Consider the following 22,635-nt stretch of genomic DNA (forward strand, 5'->3'; position numbering starts at 1 on the left):
TTTGGATCCTTTGAAAGCAATATTGACGTATGTTGTCACATTAATATTCCTGGGTATTCAACATAATTGGTATTAGTTACCACTGTTCTTAGAAATGTTCCTGTTTAGCCGTACTGTAGCTTACCTTTTCCACTTCCAGCTGGGAGATGTAACAATAAGCCATGCACAAACATAATTCTGCATATCAAATTATTGTAAAAGAGGGTCTATATGTGTTTGTTTTTTAATAAAAGTACAGTGTCAAAATATTAGTGTGGGTATCTAGAGATATGAAAACACATATGCTGGGAATAATGAAATAAAAAAAATATATATATTTAAGTTTAATAACATTGTTTGATCATGTTTCGGTTGCAGATGATGCTAGACAGTTCAAAATGGTTTATAGCAAGAAATATCACACTTTTTTTTCCTCACAAATGAAATGTACATTTATAAGAATTAAGTAACCCTTTCCTCCATTTTAATAAACCAAAAGGCTTTGCTACTACATATTATTGTGATATTAAGAGTCTGTTTGCTTTATAACCATCCTCTATTTGTGATAAGGTAATACTATTTCCCTGTGGTACTCTTTTAAATTACTCTTATTGCACATTTGTCACTTGTATTGTGGCCACAGTAACTGTTGTTCCTGTTAAACTAGGGAACCAATTTGTTCTCATTCGTAACACTCCGTTCGATGTCTCACTATGGGATGCGCCTCATCGCGGAGCAAACAGAAGCATCAATCTCATTACGCCATCCTGATTGGCTGGTGATCTTGACGTCAGCGTCAGGGAATCCACCCACCCTATAAGTAGCTTGCGCCACGTCGCGGCGTCATTCAAACACCTCTTCGCGCTTCAGAGCACATCTCGACATATCAGTAGCCGGGCTAGCTTAACAGTCCACAGACTGAACCCAAAGCTAACTTTCGGTCGACGGGCGCTCGCCGGCTACTTTTCTGCTTCGCAAGAAGACTGTTAATACTAACACACCAGTTAGTATTGCAATCTACCTCGCCGTTTCTTTCTTCGGAAATAAAGGTAAAGTTTTGATTTTTCAAGCTAGTAACACACCTGTTGCTAGCTTGCCTTCCCTCGCTACCGACACCACGGTAGCGAGGAAGTTTTTTCTTTTTCTCTCTCACACCAGAGGAGGGGAAGATAAAAAGGTATTAACAAACCAGTTAATATTCTTTGAGAATAAGATTCTACACCATCGCTTTTTCTCCGGATTAACGACAGGTGGGGAAAGAATTTTTTCTCAGTACGTACCTGTTACGAGCGGGTCCTCTCCACGGCGTCATCACGGCGAACAAGATGGACGCTTCTCTCCCTCACACCAGAGGAGTCAGGGACTCGGAGGCTCGGCTCTGCGGCTGCGGGTTGAAGATATCAGGCACAGACTCACACCAGGTCTGCTCGTCCTGCCTCGGGCTGGAACACGCCCAGGAGGCTATCGACAACCCCGGCTCGTGCCCGCTTCACCATCAAGAGCCTCCGCCGACGGCTAGCACGCCAAGCTAGCTTGTCGGCACAAGACCCCCTCATGTCCGCTGATTCGCCGGCCGGCAATCAAGACATGGGGGCGTCCGCCGCAGAAATTGAGCCCCGCGCTGTGCCAGGCTGGGGCTCAATAACAGCGGCAGCCGCTGAACCGGAGCCCCGTGCCGTGTCAGGCTGGGGCCCGGTGGCGGCAACAGCCTCGAGAGCGGAGCCCCGCGCTGTGTCAAGCTGGGGCTCCCAACTGGACCTCACCATGGTCTCGCCCGCAGAGGATGTCCTGGAGTTGGACTACATGGAGGACGAAGAGGATGCCTCTGAGTTCCTCCTGTCCGACTCGGATGAGCAAGAAGATGATATCTTCGTGTCATCAGCTCAGGCTGCAAAGCCGGGAGCGATGGCTGCTATCCCGGGCGATAGCGCACCAGCTTCGCCCTGTCTGAGCATGGACCTGCAGGCCATGTGTCAACGCACCACGTCTAGGCTGGACATCCCATGGCCTGAAATGGCCAAGGAGACCTCCAGGTCTCGCTACGAGGGGAAGACTTTGCCCCAAGCAGCGAGGACAAAGAGGCAGCTCCTTCCAGTCTTCCCGGAGATGCTGGACGAGGTGTCGGTCTTGTGGAGAGACCGTAATAAGGCCCCAATCCAGGGTGCCTCCTCCCTGGACTGTGACGGTATGGAGAGGCTCGGCCTCCATATGGTATGCTCCACATACCGCCCATGGAACCGCTGGTGGCAGCCCACCTCCAACCGGGGCTGGCTCCGACACCAAGCAGGAACCCCACGCTACCGGTGAAGGCAGACCGATTCCAGTCAGGGATGACGGAACGGGCTTATAAAGCCGCAGCGTTGTCCTCCAGGGCACTCAACAAATCCTCACTGCTGACCGCCTACCAGGCTGAGCTCTGCGAGGACCTGTCGAGCAAACCTGGGCCGGCCGTGTGGGACGAGATCGCAGCGATCATGGACATTAGCGCTGTGCAGTCCAGGCCATGGGCAAAGTCATGGGCATAATGGTGGTACAGGAGAGAGCCAGGTGGCTCAACCTGACCAACCTCCCAGACCGGGAAAAGGAGGATGTTCTCGACATGCCTATCGTTCCCGAGGGTATTTTCAGCTCCGCTTTAGTCTCGATGCAGCGGAGGTGTGAGTCGAAAAAGAAGGAAGACGAGGCCCTCATCCTCTGTCTCCCCCGAAGGGTCCAGCCGCTACCTGCGACGGTCTCGCGGCAGTCCTTCGCCCAAGTTGCCTCACGTCCTGCCCGGTTCAAGGTACCGAGGCAGCAGAGGCCACAGCCTGACCCGAGTCCCCAGCCCAGGCAGGAGACGAGGACGAGCTGGCCGAGAAAATCTCCGGTTCCGGCAGTAGCCGTTCAGGCACAGCCGACTCAGCCACCAGATTTTCAGCCACCAGTCGAGGAAGAAGAAGTGGGCGGCTTGACAGCCTCCTCTCCTCTCCTCGGTGACAGAGCTGGAAGTTCCCTGTTCCCCAGCTCCAGATGTGTTTTCGGGGTGCCACAAGGCCGCCCATCTTCCCGCCGCCTCGAGTGATGCCGCAACGCCATCCTCAAGTTCGCGCCAGAAGGGAGACTGATTTAATACCAGAGACAGCGATTTCTGCTATCTGCCTAAGTCACAAAAACACATGTCACAAATACCGTTGTTTTCAAATAAACCATTTTTCACTGTCGCATCCAGGCTTCAAGCCGAGGGCGCAGTCCAAAAAAATGAAAATAAAAACAATAAACAGTCCGTCACCTGTCCCTCTTTTGAGAGCAGCTACGGCCTCTCTCAAAAGGTGGATGATAGACGGGTCTGTGAAGTCACCACCGCCATGCATGCGCAGTGTCGGCTGGGGTTATCAACCTGGAGTACCGCGGTGTTCAGACGCTAGAGGGCCCCATAACACAACACATGGAGACTCAGAGGGAAAGAGACATGACATCTCCGTTCGCTTTAAAGAGCGAAAGGTGGAAGATGCTCACAGCTTCTGCTTGGGTTTTCAAGACAGTAACACTGGGCTACGGCTCCAATTCGCTGTCACACCCCCTCGCTTCTCGGGCATTCTGTATTCACAAGCCCAGGGAGAGTCAGCCCATATTCTGGAGCGAGAGATTCTCTCGCTACTAGAAAAGAAGGCTATATCTATAATACCCGCCGCACAGATTCAGAGCGGCTTTTATTCCAAGTATTTCCTCGTTCCCAAACGGGGAGGGAACGGAATTCGGCCAATACTAGATTTGAGAGCTCTGAACAACTATCTCAAAAGATACAAATTCAGAATGCTCACTCACACATCTCTGCTACGTCTCGTGCGACAAAACGACTGGTTCACATCAGTCGATCTGAAAGATCCCACATCCCAGTATATTACCCACACAGGAAATATCTGAGGTTTGCATTTCAGGGTGTCTGTTACGAGTACAGAGTCGTTCCCTTCGGTCTGTCTCTCAGTCCAAGAGTGTTTGTACGATGTACGGAAGCCGCGATAGCCCTGTTAAGGCAACATGGTATTCGCCTGGCAACCTACCTGGACGACTGGCTGCTTCTCGCACAGTCGGAACAGGAGGCTATTACGCAGACAAATATCCTCGTAAAACAAATGCTCGACCTGGGTTTCATAATAAACACAGAAAAGAGCATGTTGTCCCCAGCCCAGACTGTACTCTTCCTGGGTCTACACCTGAACTCGGTGCCCTTTACAGCCCGCCTGTCAGCAGAAAGAGTGAAAGCCTTCAGGGCTTGCCTCGCTCATTTCCGGCTGCGCAAATATGTTCTCTTCAGATCATGTCTGCGGTTACTGGGGCTCATGGCGTCAGCCATCCTGGTGGTACGACTTGGACGGTTACACATGAGGGAGTTTCAGCGCTGGGTAGCCGCCCGCGCGGAGAGTGATGGTCACTGTGAAATGTGTAATGGCACTGCGCCACTGGCTGCACCCGACTTTTCTAGTACGGGGCGTGCCTATGGGTGCTGTCCTATCGCGGAAGGTGGTCACCACGGACGCATGTCTGGCGGGCTGGGGAGGTATTTACGAAGGTCGACCGGTGAGGGGTCTCTGGAGCAGAGACCTCCAACGGTCGCACATAAATTATCTGGAGCTTTTAGCGGTGTTCCTCACCCTGAAATGCTTCCTGCCTTTTCTCAGAGGACACCATGTCCTCGTGAGGATAGACAACACGACCACAATATCGTATATAAACCGTCAAGGGGGTTTGCGTTCTCTCCAGTTACACATGCTGGCACGCAAACTGATCTTGTGGAGCTGCGGTCGTCTCCTCTCTCTGAGAGCGACGCACGTACCAGGAGTGATAAACCTCAGGGCAGACCTGCTGTCCAGAGGTGTGACACTATATGCAGACTGGACTCTACATCCAATGGTTGTGAGTCAGCTGTGGGTGCGTTACGGCCGAGCCGCGGTAGATCTGTTCGCATCAAAAGAAAATGCTCATTGTCAGCTGTTCTTTTCAATGCGCGATCTAAACGCACCGTTAGGCGTGGACGTGCTCGCGCACGTTTGGCCTCCGGTCCTCCTGTACGCGTTCCCACCCCTGGCTCTGATACCCCTAACTCTGGCCAGAGTGAGAGAACAGCACCACACACTGATCTTGATAGCTCCGCACTGGCCTGCAATGTACTGGCTGGCGGAGATTTATCAGCTGCTGTGCGGACAGCCGTGGCAGCTCCCACTACGCAGGGACATACTGTCTCAGGCGGGGGGGACGATATTTCACCCACACCCGGAGCGCCTGGCCCTATGGGCGGTACAATCTGAATACAGTGGGTCTCCCGCAGAAGGTGATAAACACTATTCAGAGTGCAAGAGCTTCCTCCACCAGGTCCCTCTATGACTGTAAGTGGAGGGTGTTTGAGGACTGGTGCCTTCAAAAAGGACACATCTCTTTTCAATGTCCTGTCGGGGTGATTCTATCATTTCTGCAGGACCTGATTGATAAACACAGAGCTTTCTCTACGATCAAAGTGTACCTGGCTGCTATTGCTGCATGCCATGTGGGCTTTGAGGGTAAGACGGCTAGCCAACACCCTTTGGTGTGCCGTTTTATGAAGGGAGCTCGCAGGCTCCTCCCTGTTTCCAGGTCACTGGTGCCCTTATGGGACTTGGCAGTGGTTTTAGATGGGCTCACTCGACCTCCATTTGAATCCCTGGAAGAAGCTGACATGAAGCACCTGTCGCTGAAGACAGTGCTGTTACTGGCCCTGGCATCCGCCAAGCGAGTCAGTGATATTCATGCGCTCTCTGTACATCCTTCGTGCACTCAGTTTGCCCCGGGGCAAACGAGAGTGTTGCTGAAGCCCAACCCTGCCTTTATACCTGGTTCATGTACCCCTATTGACATTGAGGCATTTCCTCCGCCGCTGTGTTCCTCCGGTGAACAGCGGCCGAATTTGCTGTGTCCAGTTCGTGCTTTAAGCACTTATATGGACAGGTCAAAAGAGTTTTGTTGTAGTGACTAACTCTTCATATCTTGGGCTAACCCTCAGAAGGGCAAGCCCGTTACCAAGCAACGGCTCTCCCACTGGATTGTGGAAGCGATTGCTTTGGCCTATGCGAGTCAGGGTTTGCAGGCACCTAAGGGTCTGCGTGCTCATTCGACTCGTGGTCTGGCTACATCCTGGGCTTTGTTCAAGGGTGTTTCCATCCAAGACATTTGGTCAGCGGCGAGCTGGTCCTCGCTGCTCACTTTTGTCCGTTTTTACAGGCTAGACGTCTCTGCTCCTAGTGTGGCCCGAGCAGTGCTGGGCCCCGTGTTGAGTCAGAGCTCTACCTGTTAAGTTCTGGTTGGTTTGGTGATTTACGAGATAAGCTTGTCTGGCAATACGGGAGCTTCAATATCCCATAGTGAGACATCGAACGGAGTGTTATGAATGAGAACTATAGGTTACTTACATAACCCCAGTTCTCAGAGTAACATGTACTGAGATGTTTCACCAGACGGCCCTCCTTGCTAAGGTGAAGCGAGAAGAGGTGCTTATTTTGAATGACACTGCGACGTGGCGCAAGCTACTTATAGGGTGGGTGGATTCCCTGACGCTGATGTCAAGATCACCAGCCAATCAGGATTGGCGTAATGAGATTGATGCTTCTGTTTGCTCCGCGATGAGGCGCATCCCATAGTGAGACATCTTACTACATGTTACTCTGAGAACTGGGGTTACGTAAGTAACCTATAGTTATTGGGGCCCTGCTGACCACCAATACCACACCTGTCTCCTTCTGTGCATCATGTATGTACTCTGTCCCCTTCCTGATTGTCATTAATATACAATTTTTCATTATTTCCCCAGAAATCAAAAGCGAAACCTGTGCTGGAATTATACAACCAGTGATTCTTTTACTCACCTAAAAATACGTTAGAAAATAGTGGCTACTAATGCAGGTCACACACGTTAATTATACAAATTCCCTTAAAACAACTGACAATGAATGTGCAATGTGAAAGGGCAGTAACCTTGTCAATAATGCACTGACCATGTATCCCATTGCATTGACCAACAACAAACATCTGAATTCAGGGAGCAATACAAATTGAAATGTGTAATTCAAAAAAATACAAAACTATGTGTTTTTATATACAAAGTAAGCTAACATTAGTCTTACAAGACTGGGTTTTTGAATGATAAAATGGTGAACATTCACACGGGTGTAGGCTTATGATCATTTTGTATTTGCGCTATCTTCAGTAAGCGTTCTCCACTGCAGCAACAGCTTTTTGACAAACAGGGTCCAGTTTTCCATCTCCACCTTGAAGGAAAAAGCATAAACAGGTTTCCTGAGAGTGACTTCACTTTGACGTAAGCTTAACACCCCCCCACCCCCACCCCCGCTTAACGTCAAAGCTAAACTCACCAAACTCGAGCTGCTTTGTATTACAGCTGAAGACCACCTGCCCGTTGACCACGAGCTTCACCATGTTCCACTCCCACGTGTCTTCCAAGACGCACTGGTGCTCGTGCACTGTCAGAGCGGCTGCGGACACATTGGACGGACATATTTGACCTCAGCTGAATCAGTCAAAAAAGTACATGAGGGTTTCCTAAATGGACTACAAAAGACACATACCCAGGAGACCCTGCAGGCGGAAGTTCCTGTGAGCAACCACTCCATTGGATTCATAAGGTCCATGGCACAGTATCACTCGCGTGTTTTTCGGCATTGTTTGTTGTGGTCACCCGGGTAACTGTCACACACCTGTTGCTAACGTGGATTTCCTACGAACTTAATCCAGGAATCCCAAATGCCCCACTTGGTTAAAAAAAAAGTATTAACCAAATTAATTCGATGTAATCTGAAATTATAACTCAAATGTCAGTTTTTCAAATTAAGAATCAAAACAGTTATACGATATTCAGTGTCAATTTGAGTACCACAAGAATCTGATTGTATTTTTTAAATGATAACAAATTTCACAAGGTGCTTATTTCACTCAATGAAAAGGGTTCTAATTATGACTGTTGTTTCTTAAATTCAATTCACTTTATTATACATTTCACAAGGATTAAACATCAGAGAAGATTCTTTCAAACTCAAACAAGTTTTTCTTTAGTTTTTTTTCTTTAATCTTTAAGGGTATGTCATACAATTCTGACAATAAACACAGTGATCACCTCTGGTTAGTAAGTTTCTCATACTTACTTTTTAAAGTTACATTTAGACTTTGCAACATTAGTTTATTTCATACAAAAATAAATAACTTCATTTATATATTATGCTCTTACATTTACAACACACTTTTGGTCACATTTAACATTCTTTCATATAATAATCCCTTTATAGTTAGTTATGAACTAAATGTCAAATGATTTTTATAAATTGATACTTCTTTTTTAACCTATTGACGAAATACCACATGTATTGTTGGTACAATAGACAAAATATTTGAAGACAACATAACAGAAAATTGCATAGAAGATTCTAGTTTACAATGCACCCTAATCTTCAGGAAATCATTTGATAGCAGCATGCAAGTTGACGTAGTGAGAACATCAGCCATTGACCATAAAACAATTACAATAATAACATTTTCTTTGGTAAATAACACAATTAATCTCAACAATTGCTTGATTCCCCCCCCCCCTTCACACAGAAGATATAGACATACATTTAAATGACTGCTGTATATTATTTTTGTGTTTGACAACAGCAGAAAACATCTAATAACAAACATCTCTACTATTCCCTAAGAATAAATCAATTAGATTATCATCGCCACTTAATACAATGTACAGTACAGTACAACAAACAGCTTTACGTAACAATTTGCATCACAGATACAGTGTATTTTGTGAATGACTTGAGGAATACATTGTGGTAGCACCGAACACCACCTCTATTTTCACTGGCGGTGACCATTTCCTATGATTTACTTCCGTTCTTCAGAGCGGGTGTCTCTGCCAGTGATGAAGTCTGGGTTTGAGCCTCCACTTTGGTCTGGTCTGGTGTTTTCAGCACAAACTGTGGCAGTGATTGCTGACTCTCGGTCTTATCAGCTGGTCTCTGCGGTGTTTTACTTTGCCAGTTTGTCTCTGTTTGCGTGTGTGTCTCCAGCGTCTGTCCCTGTTTCTTCTGTGTTGTATTGGAGCTGGAGTTACATGTATTGCACAGATCCCCTATGTCCATGAGTCCCTGCACCAGGCACTTGACAAATTCTGCTGAGCATGTCTGTGGACTGTCGAGGAAACTGGACACTGAGAAGATGATGTGGTCTGACTGAGGGTTGTAGCACGCTCCATATCCATTTGGAACCACGGGTCCGTAGCAGCAGAACATCTCAACGGTAGTAGGAACCTGATGGGACAGTGAATCCTTCAGTACTTAACTACAGACAGTTTCACCAGTGTGAATACTGCTGTTGGTGGAAAGCTTGAGATAAGACAATTGAGAGTTGTGATTTAAAATATAAGTTAAACTCTCTCTTTTTTTAGCTAAAAGGTTAAAAATGTCATGCTGTCATGTAATCCATTGTGATATTAGAACGTTTTTTCCTCTTCTTACATTATAGAATATAACATTTAGGGTTCTGGGCTGATCAATCGAAAATGGCAATAACAATTTGTTGCAGCCCAACTTTAATTGAACCATCTCTGCTCCTCTATGCAGACTTATTTACTCTCACTTTAGAGTGTGTAGCTCAACTTTTCTGATAAAATGCTGACATCAATACAGAACAAGCTACGACAATTGATTAATGCTATTTGTAGACTTTAGAAAGGTTTTTGCAGAGCCACGCTGGACATTATAGACTGTATTCACTAGCTGAGCAGCACTCCTTGTGTGTAAACTGAACTTCAGATTTGTGTAATGCACGTAAATATAGCTTCAGTGTAATGTGTTCAAATCCGGAGGCAATACCTGACTTGTAGAGAGGATGAACTGATTACTGACGAGAAAGGCTTCATCTTGGAAAATCTCTGGCTTCTCCATCTTCAATTCATGTGCAAGTTCACGCAGTCCTAATAAGTGATTGTCTATTGCCATCCCTGTAATAGACTGAAAAGAACAATGAAACCATATGTTAGTGTGTTTTCTATGACAACCTTGTGATATAGGTTTATTTATTTTTGGATATACTTTATTAATCCCCGTGGGGAAATTGTTTCTCTGCATTTGACCCATCCTAGTGTGCTGCCATTTTGAACGGCGCCCGGGGAGCAGTGTAGGGAACGGTGCCTTGCTCAGGGACACCTCGGTAGCACTTGGTCTTGCCGGGACTTGAACTGGTGACCTTCCAGTTGCCAAGCCAAGTCCCTATCGACTTCACCACCACCGCCCAAAAGGGTTTCATATCCCGGTTTGGATCAGGTCAGAGAATATAGTCACCAGAATGGTATACTTTGTCTGCGCGGTTATAGCATCTCGTAACATCTCCATCTTTTCTGTATCCTGTAAATGCAAACAATCGAGAATCAACTGCCAGACTATTAAATCATTTTAGTTACAGTTAGCATAGTTTTTATGGTAGAGAACAATAACACAGAATGAAAAAAATAAGGCTCTAAAAAGCAAATATTATTCAGACTGAGTTAAGACTGCTAAACTCAAGCATTATTAATTTGAAAGGGACTGTATTACTGTATCTTACACTAGTGTGCAGTTTCCCATCAGTCATTGCTTTGACAAAGGTCAGGGCTTCTGGTGTGGCGGAGCGAATGTTGTCCACCCTGCCCTGCTTGAACCGGCGTATAGAAGCACTCTCATAGGTCGATACAGGTCTGCTGTGACACCTACAGTAGAGCAACACACAAAGGGAAAGCCTTTTAGCTCCAAGCTCCGGGTTAAAGGAAGGATCAAAAATCACTCCTGTTATAATCATCTTCCTCCTACCTGTAGAACGCTAACTGAAGAGCAACCTGGATGTAGGCGTCAGGGCTCATTTTCTGCTTCTTGATAAACTCTTTCCCATAATCGCAGAATTTGTAGACATTCATGTCGAGATTTTTCACCTGCCTGAGCAAATAAGAAGAAACCCTGTTAAAAGATGAGGATTTATTCATGTATTGATTGGACAGAAGTTAGAGTAAACCCACACCTCTGTAGTTTGTCAGCAGAAGAGGCGAGGAGTTTGTGAATCTCTGGTGAACATTTCCAGCGCAGTCTGCGGGGGGCAGGCAGCTCGCTCACACTTGCAGCTCTGACCAGCTTTGATGGGCTGCCAATCCTAATCAAACATGGGAACATTATGGCATTCAATGGATTTTCTAAGCACATGGCAACAATTATTACTTGCTTTGCATTTGATTTCTTACATGTATTTGAGTAGATACTCGGTGCACTGCACAAGGACAATTCCCTCAAATGCTGAGTGTTCACACACAACTCCACAGCAGCCGTCAGCTCCTACAACAAACTGACACAGCCATGCTGTTTTACTTGAGTTTAAGCAAAATACAAATGTAGGATTTAATTCATATACAGTATCAGTTTCATCTCCTATATGTCTTCAAATGCATTTCATCCATATGTTACACCCTGCAGTGAATAAATCATTTCGAAAGGACTCCAATTCATTCAAGTGATCTGAATTCTTTATCAAAACCTCTCCATCAAAGTTCATGCTAATGACACCATGCTGATAGCTTGTGATCCAATGGGGACGTCTCGGTCAGAAATTCCTTAATTACTAAATATGTTATTTGGCAAGGCATTGCTAATTACATCCACTGGGACTGTCAGGAACAACCATTCATTTGTTTAGTTATGCCATTTTCTCAATGAATAAGAAGATATAGTACCCAGCTAGCGGGGAACGTTCTCACAACTTTGGCTAACGTTACCTATTGGTTCTAATAAGGTTTTAAAGAAACGTTTTAATTTGATGTTCAAATAAACTTTTTAGGATGTTTATTTTTTCAAATAATGTTCCTATAAGGTTTAAGGTTAACTAAGACATAAAGTTTTAACTGCAACATTCAGAGGATGTTTTGAGGATGTTATTGAGGCCTGAGATGACAGAAAGTTTTTTAATAAAACGTTCCTTTAATTTGATATGTTAACAAAGGTGGAACGTTTTGCCTGCAACATTCTAAGGATGTGTTTTGGACGTTGTTGGGTAACACATTAAAGATGTTCTTTATAAAATGTTCCCTCAATGTTACATGATAAAAAATTAAGAACATTCTCCAAGAAACATTCTGAAAAAAAATTCAGGATGTTATTATTTTTTTGTAAAACGTTTCTGTTATGGCAAATATTAACACGGTCATGGTCAACGTCAGATTTATTTCTAGAGCGCTTTGAAAAACAAACTTGTTGCATTTGTTTGAAAAGGATGTTTAAAAAAAATCTGATGTCATTATTTTCCTTTTGAAAAAAACAAACATGCACGTAATTCATGATAAGCTGTAAGCATATATTGCATGTTTGCGGTGGCATGTGTGAGTTCCCAGCTAGAAATGTTTGTTACCATTCGTTGTTCTAGGAATGTTTTCAGCGGGACGTTTTATTTTGGTTCCCAGAATGTTCTTCTGAAAGGTAGGATAACGTTCTCTAAAAACATTCTTAACATTTTTGGTGATAACTTTCTTAAGATGTATGAGCGCATTGAGACAATGAATAGGACATATAAAAAATTCTTGAAATGTTTGCTGATAACCTTCTTAAGATGTTTTTGATATCCTTCTTAAGATGTTTTTGATAACATTGTTAGAACATTGTGCCCTACTGTTCTTAAAACGTTTTCAGCAGGACGTTTTAGTTTGGTTCCCAGAATGTTCTTCTGAAAGGTAGGATAACGTTCTTTAAAAACATTCTGGAAATATTTGGTGATAACCTTCTTAAGATGTTTTTGATAACATTGTTAGAACATTATGCCCTACTGTTCTTAAAACGTTTTCAGTGGGACGTTTTATTTTGGTTCACAGAATGTTCTTCGGAAAGGTAGGATAACGTTCTCGAAAAACATTCTTAACATTTTTGGTGATAACTTTCTTAAGATGTATGAGCGCATTGAGACAATGAATAGGACATATAAAAACGAATTTATGCATGCCAATATTCACTCACATTAACTTATAATCACACTAAGGTATAGGCCCACAGTATTCATAATATCATGTGTAAAATATCCAAAAATAATCACACTTTTTTCTGACTATAAAGGTTGTCTATGTAGTTTCTAACTGTTGGATAAGCTATCTGGCCGTGTGTGGTTTGTGAGGGCTGCGTAAAAAGTGTCCGCTGTTTATGCATATTGGATACAAATCTTTATTGCACCCTTTAGATTTGAGACCGACAGACATATAGAGGAACCGACTGTCCCTGAAACCCCTGTTATTGTTTGTATGTGTTTCTACTGTGTGTCTCTCTCTCTGCCTGCTGATCTGCTCTATACGGCTGGGAGCAATCTCCAATCAACCACACCTGCAACCTGCTCATCAGCCACACTATGAAAGCCTGCAGCCTGCACTCATTCCCTGCCGGTTTGTTGCGTGCCGCTCTAGCTTTTTACCAGCATATTCTTTGACAACTTTGCCTGCTTTTGCCTCACACTCATGTTTATGTCTTTCCCAGGAGGAATCCAAGGCCTTCCACACTCCCAAGACCAGCCAGGCCTCTCCACCCTGGAACAACTGTTTCCCACTGCCGCCATAACCAACTTCCACTCCCAGCTCCCCTTTTCTAATAAACAAATGTTACTTTCACCAGCTGATTCCGATTCATCCTTTTACATGTGTTAATAGTCACATTTCAATAGTTACGTAAATTATCAAAATCATCCTATTGACCACAGTGGTCAGTCCACTTACCCAGGAATTTTGAGTTGAACAATTACAGGAATATTATGTCTTTGTGTTCTAATAATGTAAAAATATTTTAGTAAATTGTTACCACAGAACATTTGCATAATGTTTTAAACATAAAGCATGTTATCCTTCTCTAAAATAATAACATTCTGGCACCATAAACAAATCTAACTTGCAGCTGAAAACATTTTAAGAACAGTAGGGCATAATGTTTTAACAATGTTATCAAAAACATTTTAAGAATGTTTTTAGAGAATGTTATCCTACCTTTCAGAAGAACATTCTGGGAACCAAAATAAAAGCTTCTGCTGAAAACGTTTTGATAATAGGAGGGCATAATGTTCTAACAATGTTATCATCAAACATTTTAAGAATGTTTTTAGAGAAAGTTATCCTACCTTTCAGAAGAACGTTCTGGGAATCAAAAGAAAACTTCCCGCTGAAAACATTCCTAGAACAATGAATGTAAAATTCTCAGAATGTTTTTAGAACCAAACATTTCTAGCTGGGTAGCCCTGATATATCAAAATTCCTTTTATACTCAGTTTATTAGTTTTTTCTCAATTTGAACATGTTCACTATGTAATTTGAAGCCAAACTGAATGGAACAAGTCAAGGAGCCAAACATCGAAGTAGCCTCACTTCCAAACTGTTCTCTCTCACCTGCATGGGCTTGTCGTACCAGCGGTTGCCCCCATTCTTGGCCACCCCCCCGCCGTGCAGCATCAACATGGCCCGTGTGGTGTCACTGAGCTCGGGCCCAGAGGGGTCATCCAGACAGACCAGACACATACAACGCTCGATCATGTCCAGAGCGTCCCTGTTAGTAGACTCTAAAGCACAATACAGGGTAAAAAGAGTACATCAGTGGCAAATAGACTTGGAAACATTGAGACCCACTTGACTTTAAAGAGTCTCAAACCTCTCATTAGTTCACTGCGAGCGTGAGCCCACTCTGTCCGTCCATCTGACGTGAGGAGACCAATGGGTGGGAGATGCTCTTGTTCGCTGTCAGCCATCCTGGTGATCTTGTCCAGCTGAGTCAGCAGGTCTCTCTCATTCAGCCGGCGGAAGTTGATCACCACATCCAGAACAAAGAACTGGACAGAGACAAGCTGTTTCACTGCACTCATCCTTAAGGTATTACTTTCAATATTGACTCAGAATCTATTAATGCAGTTTTATATACAACTTCACTTTCATTTATTGTAGTTTTGCCGGTCATCTAAACATGTCGTTAAAGGCCAAGAACAACATTGTTTTGTACTGCTAAGGCTTCTGGCTGATGTGCGAAAGTCACACACGTTCTTGACAAATAGCTTACAGTTTACAGTCCCATCTGATACAGTGATTGATGATCCCTACTATTGTGCTGAAACAGGGCTTGCTCAAACTACTGTTTCCAAAGTCAACGCATTTATTTTAAAGTAAAACTGAAGAGACACAGATGAAGGATCCTGAAAGTGTTGAGTTTACATGTCAACTGAATAATCTCCATGACGATGATGATGATGATGATGATGATGATGATGATGATGATGATGATGATGATGATGATGATGATGATGATGATGATGATGATGATGATGATGATGCACCTGCACAAGCTAATAATTGAACTAGTCTATGACAACTTAAGATTTGTTTTCATTGTGTCTGACCTGGTTTTTACAAGCCACGATGATGTGTTCAGGTTCTGGCATCACGCTACTCTCCTGGGCCACCAGCGTGTCCCTCTCAGTTCCCGGCAGGCGGTAGGAAGTAAAGAGGCGATAATACTGCTCCATACACAGAGGGGTTCCTGCCAGCTGGCCCCTGGCGTAGTCCACAGGCAGGGAACGACTGCACGCAAACACTTTGTCAGGCCTTTTATTTACATGAGTCGTAAGTGAAGACTCTCTGATTGTACATTTACTTACGAATCAAGAAGAGTCTTGTACTCAAGAACTCCAGAAATCATGTGTGCAGCGAACCTAAGAAAGGAGAATGCTACCTTGTATATTACTTTACAAAAACACAACGCATGAAGCCTTGTTCTTGTGTAGTTGTATTACTCCGTCCTAACAGTATACAGTAAATGCCACATGTAAATAATCTGATTTAGGAGCCAGTCCCAGATCAATACCATGTTAACTAAACCAAGCCTTCATTGTCTGGTAACCTTGCCACCAGTAACCTGGCCTCAGCCCTCGAGGTGTTTTGGGTAATGACCCATATCTGTCAATGTGTTGCAAGGCTGTGTTCAAGTGGGCATAATCAATCAAAGCTGGTCTCTGAGTAATTCATAAAGTTCACTCCTCAAAATCTGCGTGCCGTAATAATCAAATTGCCTGTCATGATGTACCTTTTATGTGATGACTCACAAGGGACAATATATTTCTCACTGCTGTCCTGTGAAGTTTGTCTCATGACTCATTTGTCTCAGTTGTGCTGTGTCTCTTACCTTAAAGAGTCGATGGGAGCCCTGAAGTGCTGCAGAGGGAAGACCATCACAGGACTGGAGTTGACGGGCAGAGCCAGTCTGTTGTTCAGGTACATGTCATTCATCCAGTACTCATACACCTTAAGTCGGACATAAAGGGATTCAACTAAAGGCTCTATAAGTAATAGCGATTTAAGAGTTAATAAAGGAAGATAAATACAAGCAGAAACTTCAGATTGGATGTGGCTATCAGTTTGAAATTAACTGTTAAATATTCACAGATTGACAAAAGGATTGCAAACAAACTATACTTTTATTCATGGTTACACAAAATAACGTTTATTTTCCAAATTTAAAACGAGCAAATAATCATAAAAAAGGCCAAATAAACTATACGATAACATGAGGATTTTAAATAACTTGCACACAATATTGTATGTTTTCGATCAAGTCATTGTATTTACCCAGTTTGCCTTGTTCTCCCTCCTCTCCATGAGTTTGCTCTGAAGAAGCTCCCCCACTCCTCCTGGGGCTCCAAACTGCTTCACTACATTTTGGGTCTTGTTGAACTGTTCCTCTGTGAGTAGGTGCTTCATGCAGCTCAGGTACATGTCCAGTGTGTCCTTCAGGGCGGGCAGCGGCAGTTTAGGAAGACCCTGAGCAGTGTGGATTATTTTATTTCAGACAACATATCAACATGTTAAACTTCTCTTCTGCCACATGCATTATATAAAGCTATCAAGAATATGCTTTCAATAACTATTCAGTGTTTAGTTGAGACCAAATGATTGCCCAAATTGTAAATTATTCATTTCACTTGACTCAGAATAAGAGAATAATTAATGAAATTGTCAAATCACATTATCTTATAAAACATCATTTGTGGAGTAGTTAATTCATTTTTGTATCTTAATTTGTATCTTTTTCATTCATTTTGTTTAATTTGTAGATTCCTCATTGATTGTCAAACGTTATTTCTTTCATTCATATTACAGTTTAAAGACTCGTAATCCTTATATATAAGTGAAATATATATTTACATCTCCCCCTCCTGAATCTCTGGAGGGCTCTCGGTCCAAAACTGGCATCTCGGCGGTGCAGAGAGACAGACTCTGTGTCCACAAATACAAAGATATCAGCATCAAACTCCAGCAAGTGTAATTGCTTTTAAACATGTCTCCATGGCAGTCAAATCAAACGTATTACTGTCATGACTAAAACAAATAAGAATGCGGACTTTGGAAGGTGTTTACCTCTTTCCCCATTTTTTTGTATTCATGAACAGCCTAGCAATAATACATTAACCAAAGTGAAATAAACCAAAACATCAAGAAACGTAATGTTTTACTCACCAGAAAGATAGAACAATTCCACTTGTCCTGGGGCTCAATCAAGGAGTTTAGGACTATGCATCTAGACTTGCATCCATTTCAGGCGGAAATTATTTTAAATTTCACTTCTTTGGTCCTTTTATTATTTTGAGCATCTTTCAATCTCCAACATGGCACGAGCGCAACTCCCTCGCTGGCTCAGGAGAGATGCTGAGAGGGAACCTCACCCTCCTGCCTGCCAGGCTCCTCCCAGAAGTCCTGCGATTCGCCGATAAGTTTATTTGGCACTTCACATCTTCACCCCACCTTATTTAGACACCGACTGAGCGCCTCAGATGCTCACATGCTGCAGAAGAACAGTTAGGATGTGTTTTTGCGCCGTCTTCCTCCTTTTGGCTTTCTGAATTTCAACACTTTGTTGAGCTGTTTTTGGAGTTTACATCGATTCCACCTCACTGCATTTGACTCATTTAATTTGCTTTGTGTATGTCGTATTATCTACAAAGATTTGCAGTTTTTCAATGAGCGTAGCTGTTAGATTTAAACACAATATTACCGTAAGGATTTCAATTATTATAATCTGTTACAAACCAGTTTTCTTTATCAGGAAAAGTTACCTTCTCTATAATGGATTAATTTACAACTAAAAATCCTCACAAAATACCTCAGTTTAGGCCTTAACACTTGTTATATATTATTATTCTATAATGCTTTAATGTGTGTTTTAATGGGAAAATGCATTGAAAAACGTTATGAATAGTATAACCATAATTCAAGAAGTAATATCGTATTACTATTTTCGTGTCGTACACCAGAATACGTGTAATTGAATGAACTATTTAGGCAATTGAATAATTGCCTAAATAAATAATTTCCATAAACGATTCCATTCACATAATATTGATTTAATTATGTACATGAATATACATGTATGTACATTTGCAGATCACACAAAGAGGCTATGCATTCCAGAAGTACATCATCCAAAATAAACAAAAAGAATCAGACAACAACACGCAGACTTCAGTTCATCTGTTGTATCTTTCTAAAAACATCTGACATACAGTATTGCATATTGAGTTTAGCAGCACAACTCTGGCAAAAATAAATACATTTCACATTGACAGACACATACAGTACAATTGTTCTTTTGTTAAAATACATTTACACATAATCCCTGAATATGAGCAAGATTCTGATACAGAGATAAATACTGTTAATGAATTGACATTTATCTCAACAACTCTTTCACATTATTCCCACTTTAAGATGAACAAACGCCAGCGAGCGCCTTTCTACTGCAAAAGCTTGAAGCTACTTGATTTGACAATACCCGGAGGAATTGTCACCAGAAACAGTACATAATTTATGTTACACAATCCTAATCATGTTATGCAAGTGATTGGATTGGACGGGATACACACAACTTTACATTGGCACTTTGATAGTTTCACACTTAGTTAAAGGTCTTTTACGCATACTCTCCTCCTGAGGATTCCTCCTCTGAGTATGACCGTTGCGCAAAGGTTTCAGTGCCACCCTCGTCAATCGTTGTACACAAACCCTTTTTCTTCTTTTCTCGTTGCTCCATCTTAATCGTATCGTACAGTCCTGTTGGGCCATCGTCCAGGAGCATGTTTCGCTCTGAGAAAGATGGCTTCATCTGTGTCACGTTCTTCAGCAGAAGGAGCGCCGGTGCGTAAAGTACATTAATGAGGCCCATGCCTAAATTGAGCTGAACAAAGCCCAGGTCGTGTACTATCTGCCCAGCCACCACTGGCCCCAGGGCATAGGCCACACAGTAAGAGATGTCAGCGATGGCGTAGACACTGCCATACACTGACACGTGTCGCACATCCACCAGAAAAGCCAGTGTTGGCAATAGCGCCGTGTCCACGAAGGCGATTCCAAAACAGATTCCGCACAGCGGGAACATGAGCTGTCCAAAGGTTTTACAGGCTGGCACTGTGCAGGAGCTCGCACCTATGAACACCATACCTATAGCCCCGTAAAACCACTGGAGGTGAGGGTACTTGGCTGCTAATTTGACAACGAGAAATACACCTAAAACATGAGGGAAGAAGGCAGGGAACCATGCCAGGCCGATTTCCCACTGACTGGAATGCATGGTTTCCTCCATCCAGTTAGCGATAGTTGGCTCAAGGAAGGCGAGGGGGATGTTACAAACTATCAGAGCACCAGCTACTACAGCGATATAAGGATCAACCATCAGTTTATGTATTGGGGTGCCCACTGGCATGTTTTCTCTCTCTCGGTTCGAGAAAGGTTTCAGCACAGTCAGGCACAGTATGCCATCGGTGAGGCAGATGCAGGCCAGAATCAGGAAGGGCACCCGTTTCCCTGCAAACTCGTAGAGGACCCCTCCAAAGGGGGGCGCCGCGAGACTTCCAAAAGAGATGAAAGCTAAGGCAATACCCAGCGCTTTGCTCCTCTCTGTATCCACTGTGTACCTGTCTGCGATCAGAGCGATCCCCGCCGTGTCCGCGAAAGCCGAGCCGAGGCCCTGCATGCTGCGCGCCAGGAACAGAGTCGCGTAGTTATCAGCGAAGGCAAAAGTAACCGTGGACAGGAACATGACATTAAGACCGATGAAGAGTGGAATTTCATACCCCACCCTGTCTATAAACGTGCCACTTATCGGGTTCACCAGGAGCTGCAGGATTGCCTTTGAGGCAAAAAGAACCCCAATCTGTAGGTCGAAGTTCCCCTTGGCTGTTGTGTGCATGGTGCTGTTAGTAAAGTTGGAGTGCGGTGCAATGGCCTCGGCGTGATCCGCTGCTTTCTGTAGCCCTTCAAGGTAATCGGGTATAATGGGCACAATTACCATATAAAGCATGTTGTCTAACAAAAGTGCAGTGCAGACTATTACTAGAATAATCCGTTTCTGCCGAACTGGATCTTGGATAACGTTGCCCAGTTGTTGAGTTCTTTCGCTCATCTGGGACAGTTTGGAGGCGGCAGATTGAGCCAAATTAGTGGCACGTCCCTCTTTGGTCTCCTCCGGCTCCATGATTGTTTCGCTTTCTGTCTCAAGTCTTGTCTTTTGAGAAAGAAAACCGGCTTTCCCCGGTTGATTTGTTTATTGAATTACGCACGCTTGGCACATCTGTTCTGTCTGTTTTTTTGTTTTCTTTCCCAGCACCAGGAGCCCTACTAATGAGCTAGATAACTTCCTTCTGCTTTACCTCTTCTCTGTCCCTTGCGCCGACCGTCATCGCATGCGCTTTTCCACTCCCGTGACTCGGACTTGTTTTATCCCCGACGTCCCTAGTTGCTTCATTGTCTTCTATCCCGTCATTCAGGTGACGCGCTGGTCCCGAGCAGCACTCACAGGTTGGGGATTCTCCTACAGCTCACTGTGCCGGCTCCATCAGTACGCGCTCTGTTTGAGGTCCCTCTGCTGCGCCCCTTCGGATCCCAGCTGTCTCCAGTCACCTGTAACGCTGTGAGCTAAGTCATCATCTCAAATCAACCGGACTGGTTTTGTCGGCCGTGGAAGGAATACACACTGCAGTTTGTTGACTCCCATAGGTTCCCCCCTCCCCCCTCCCATCTTCGCCGATGGCTGTGACGCACAGTCCTGCTGCTCTCCAGAAGATCTTTTATGCTAATTAAATACAGAATCCCTGCGCACTGCTGTCCAGTGAGTTGCTTTAAGACAGAACCGAGGAAGTCTGCATCTATTTGTTTAATACCCTCAATGTTAAACATTACTTATGTGCAATTTGATCATTTGACCAATATACATACATAACTCTGGCAATTTCACTCTATAACAGAAACCTTTAGTAGTCAACTGTAGTTCAGAATAAACACACAAACAAATACATTCAGATCCCCCCGTTTGTTGATGAGAAGAAAACGCATTCAGCACCAAATCCAGTGGACAGCTCCACATCTGCTGTCAATGAAAGGGTTTACACTTTGAAGAGATGACAATTAAATGTCATCTATTCATTCTTCGTTTTACTGTGTCTCAATTAAAACAACGTCTCATTGCATTTAATTTATAAAAGAGTGTTTATCAGAAAGCAGGCAGTCGAGGTGAGTTTAGGTTCAAGCCGGTTGAAGTGTAACTGAGCAAAGCACCCCCCCCCCCCCCCCCCCCCCCCCTTACGCTTTAAAAAATAGGGAATATGACATTTCTTCGTAATGAGATATTCTTGACCGGTATTGAAATATCTGGCAAAAATAGTGCTATACGCGTTACTGACTGGATTTCATCCTTATCTTATCATCCTGTCTCAACATATTTTCGGCTAACGCCAACCTCACCTTACATTTCATTGAAAAATATGCACTTTAAAAAAAGAAATAATATATTGAAGCTTTTCCTTTGAGTCTGTGGCACAAATAGAGCTTTTAGAAGAATAATGCAAGAGCCAAGGTTCGATACACATCTTTGCTGTTACATTTAGAGACACAGATCTCTTGCTACAATCACATTTAAAGGAAACGTAAATAGGTCTGTTCCACTTTTTATCCGGCACGAAACAGTGATGTGGGGGTTTAAATGTAGCTCGACATCGCCATCTTCTGGTGCAGAAAAGCTTTAACAGCAGCTGTCACCGTCATGTACTGTACATTGTGAAAGCAATCTACTAATGGGGATAACACATTTGATTTCCAATGCAAATCAACGTCGTGAGATCGTTTTCTTGAATCACTCATCTTATTGGAGTCAACTAATCTTTTAGACACTGTTTAAAAATATCGATACCTATTAATTACATTTTTAAAACTGAAAAAATTGTTTTAGAAAACGGTTGCAATGATCTTGATGAATAGCTCTGAAACATGAGATAGAGCAGTATTGACATCTAGTGGAGGAATCATTTATTGGTCAAAGAACAGTTTTCAAAAGTGAACCCTACTGTGCAAGACTTTCCCTAAATATACAAATAAGTCTGAATATAGGAAAAAAACTGATCAATCGTTGCCAACAAATATTTCACAGTGATTGATTTTATGAATGTCATCAAGCTGGAGAGAGTCAGCCTACCTGTGAATAAAAAGTGCTTTTAACTAATGAATTAACCCAACATGTGTGTGCTGATCTCTTAGGTTTCATTCGTAAATGACCGGTCAGAATGTTTTCATGTTGCTTTGTC

The 22,635-nt window shown here is 43.5% G+C and overlaps 3 protein-coding genes across 3 annotated transcripts; all 3 read right to left on the reverse strand.

Annotated features, from left to right (window-relative positions):
- Positions 1 to 7,069: 7,069 nt before the first annotated feature.
- On the reverse strand, positions 7,070 to 7,665 carry cUnh10orf53 (chromosome Un C10orf53 homolog; the record flags this gene model as incomplete). Its single annotated transcript, XM_079686637.1, has 3 exons — positions 7,070 to 7,253; positions 7,359 to 7,478; positions 7,572 to 7,665. 3 exons carry the CDS (start codon positions 7,663 to 7,665, stop codon positions 7,189 to 7,191), a joined length of 279 nt encoding a protein of 92 aa, XP_079542763.1. The 3' UTR covers positions 7,070 to 7,188.
- Positions 7,666 to 8,186: 521 nt separating this feature from the next.
- Positions 8,187 to 17,260, reverse strand: chata (choline O-acetyltransferase a; the record flags this gene model as incomplete). The annotated part of the gene is made up of 14 exons (XM_079689960.1): positions 8,187 to 9,296; positions 9,861 to 9,998; positions 10,329 to 10,391; positions 10,591 to 10,732; positions 10,833 to 10,955; positions 11,038 to 11,166; positions 11,255 to 11,355; positions 14,414 to 14,583; positions 14,673 to 14,850; positions 15,412 to 15,592; positions 15,670 to 15,723; positions 16,194 to 16,312; positions 16,637 to 16,828; positions 17,213 to 17,260. 14 exons carry the CDS (start codon positions 17,258 to 17,260, stop codon positions 8,865 to 8,867), a joined length of 2,070 nt encoding a protein of 689 aa, XP_079546086.1. The 3' UTR covers positions 8,187 to 8,864.
- Positions 17,261 to 18,392: 1,132 nt separating this feature from the next.
- On the reverse strand, positions 18,393 to 20,979 carry slc18a3a (solute carrier family 18 member 3a). The gene has a single exon (XM_079686640.1). The coding sequence runs from the start codon at positions 20,532 to 20,534 to the stop codon at positions 18,975 to 18,977; it is 1,560 nt and encodes a 519-aa protein (XP_079542766.1). The 5' UTR covers positions 20,535 to 20,979; the 3' UTR covers positions 18,393 to 18,974.
- Positions 20,980 to 22,635: the final 1,656 nt, after the last annotated feature.

Source organism: Notothenia rossii, assembly GCF_949606895.1.
Source record: "Notothenia rossii genome assembly, chromosome: 6".
Lineage (NCBI taxonomy): Eukaryota > Metazoa > Chordata > Actinopteri > Perciformes > Nototheniidae > Notothenia > Notothenia rossii.

Coding starts and splice junctions, on each gene's coding strand:
- slc18a3a (XM_079686640.1), bottom strand. CDS start 20,534: ATGGAGCCGGAGGAGACCAAAGAGGGACGTGCCACTAATTTGGCTCAA.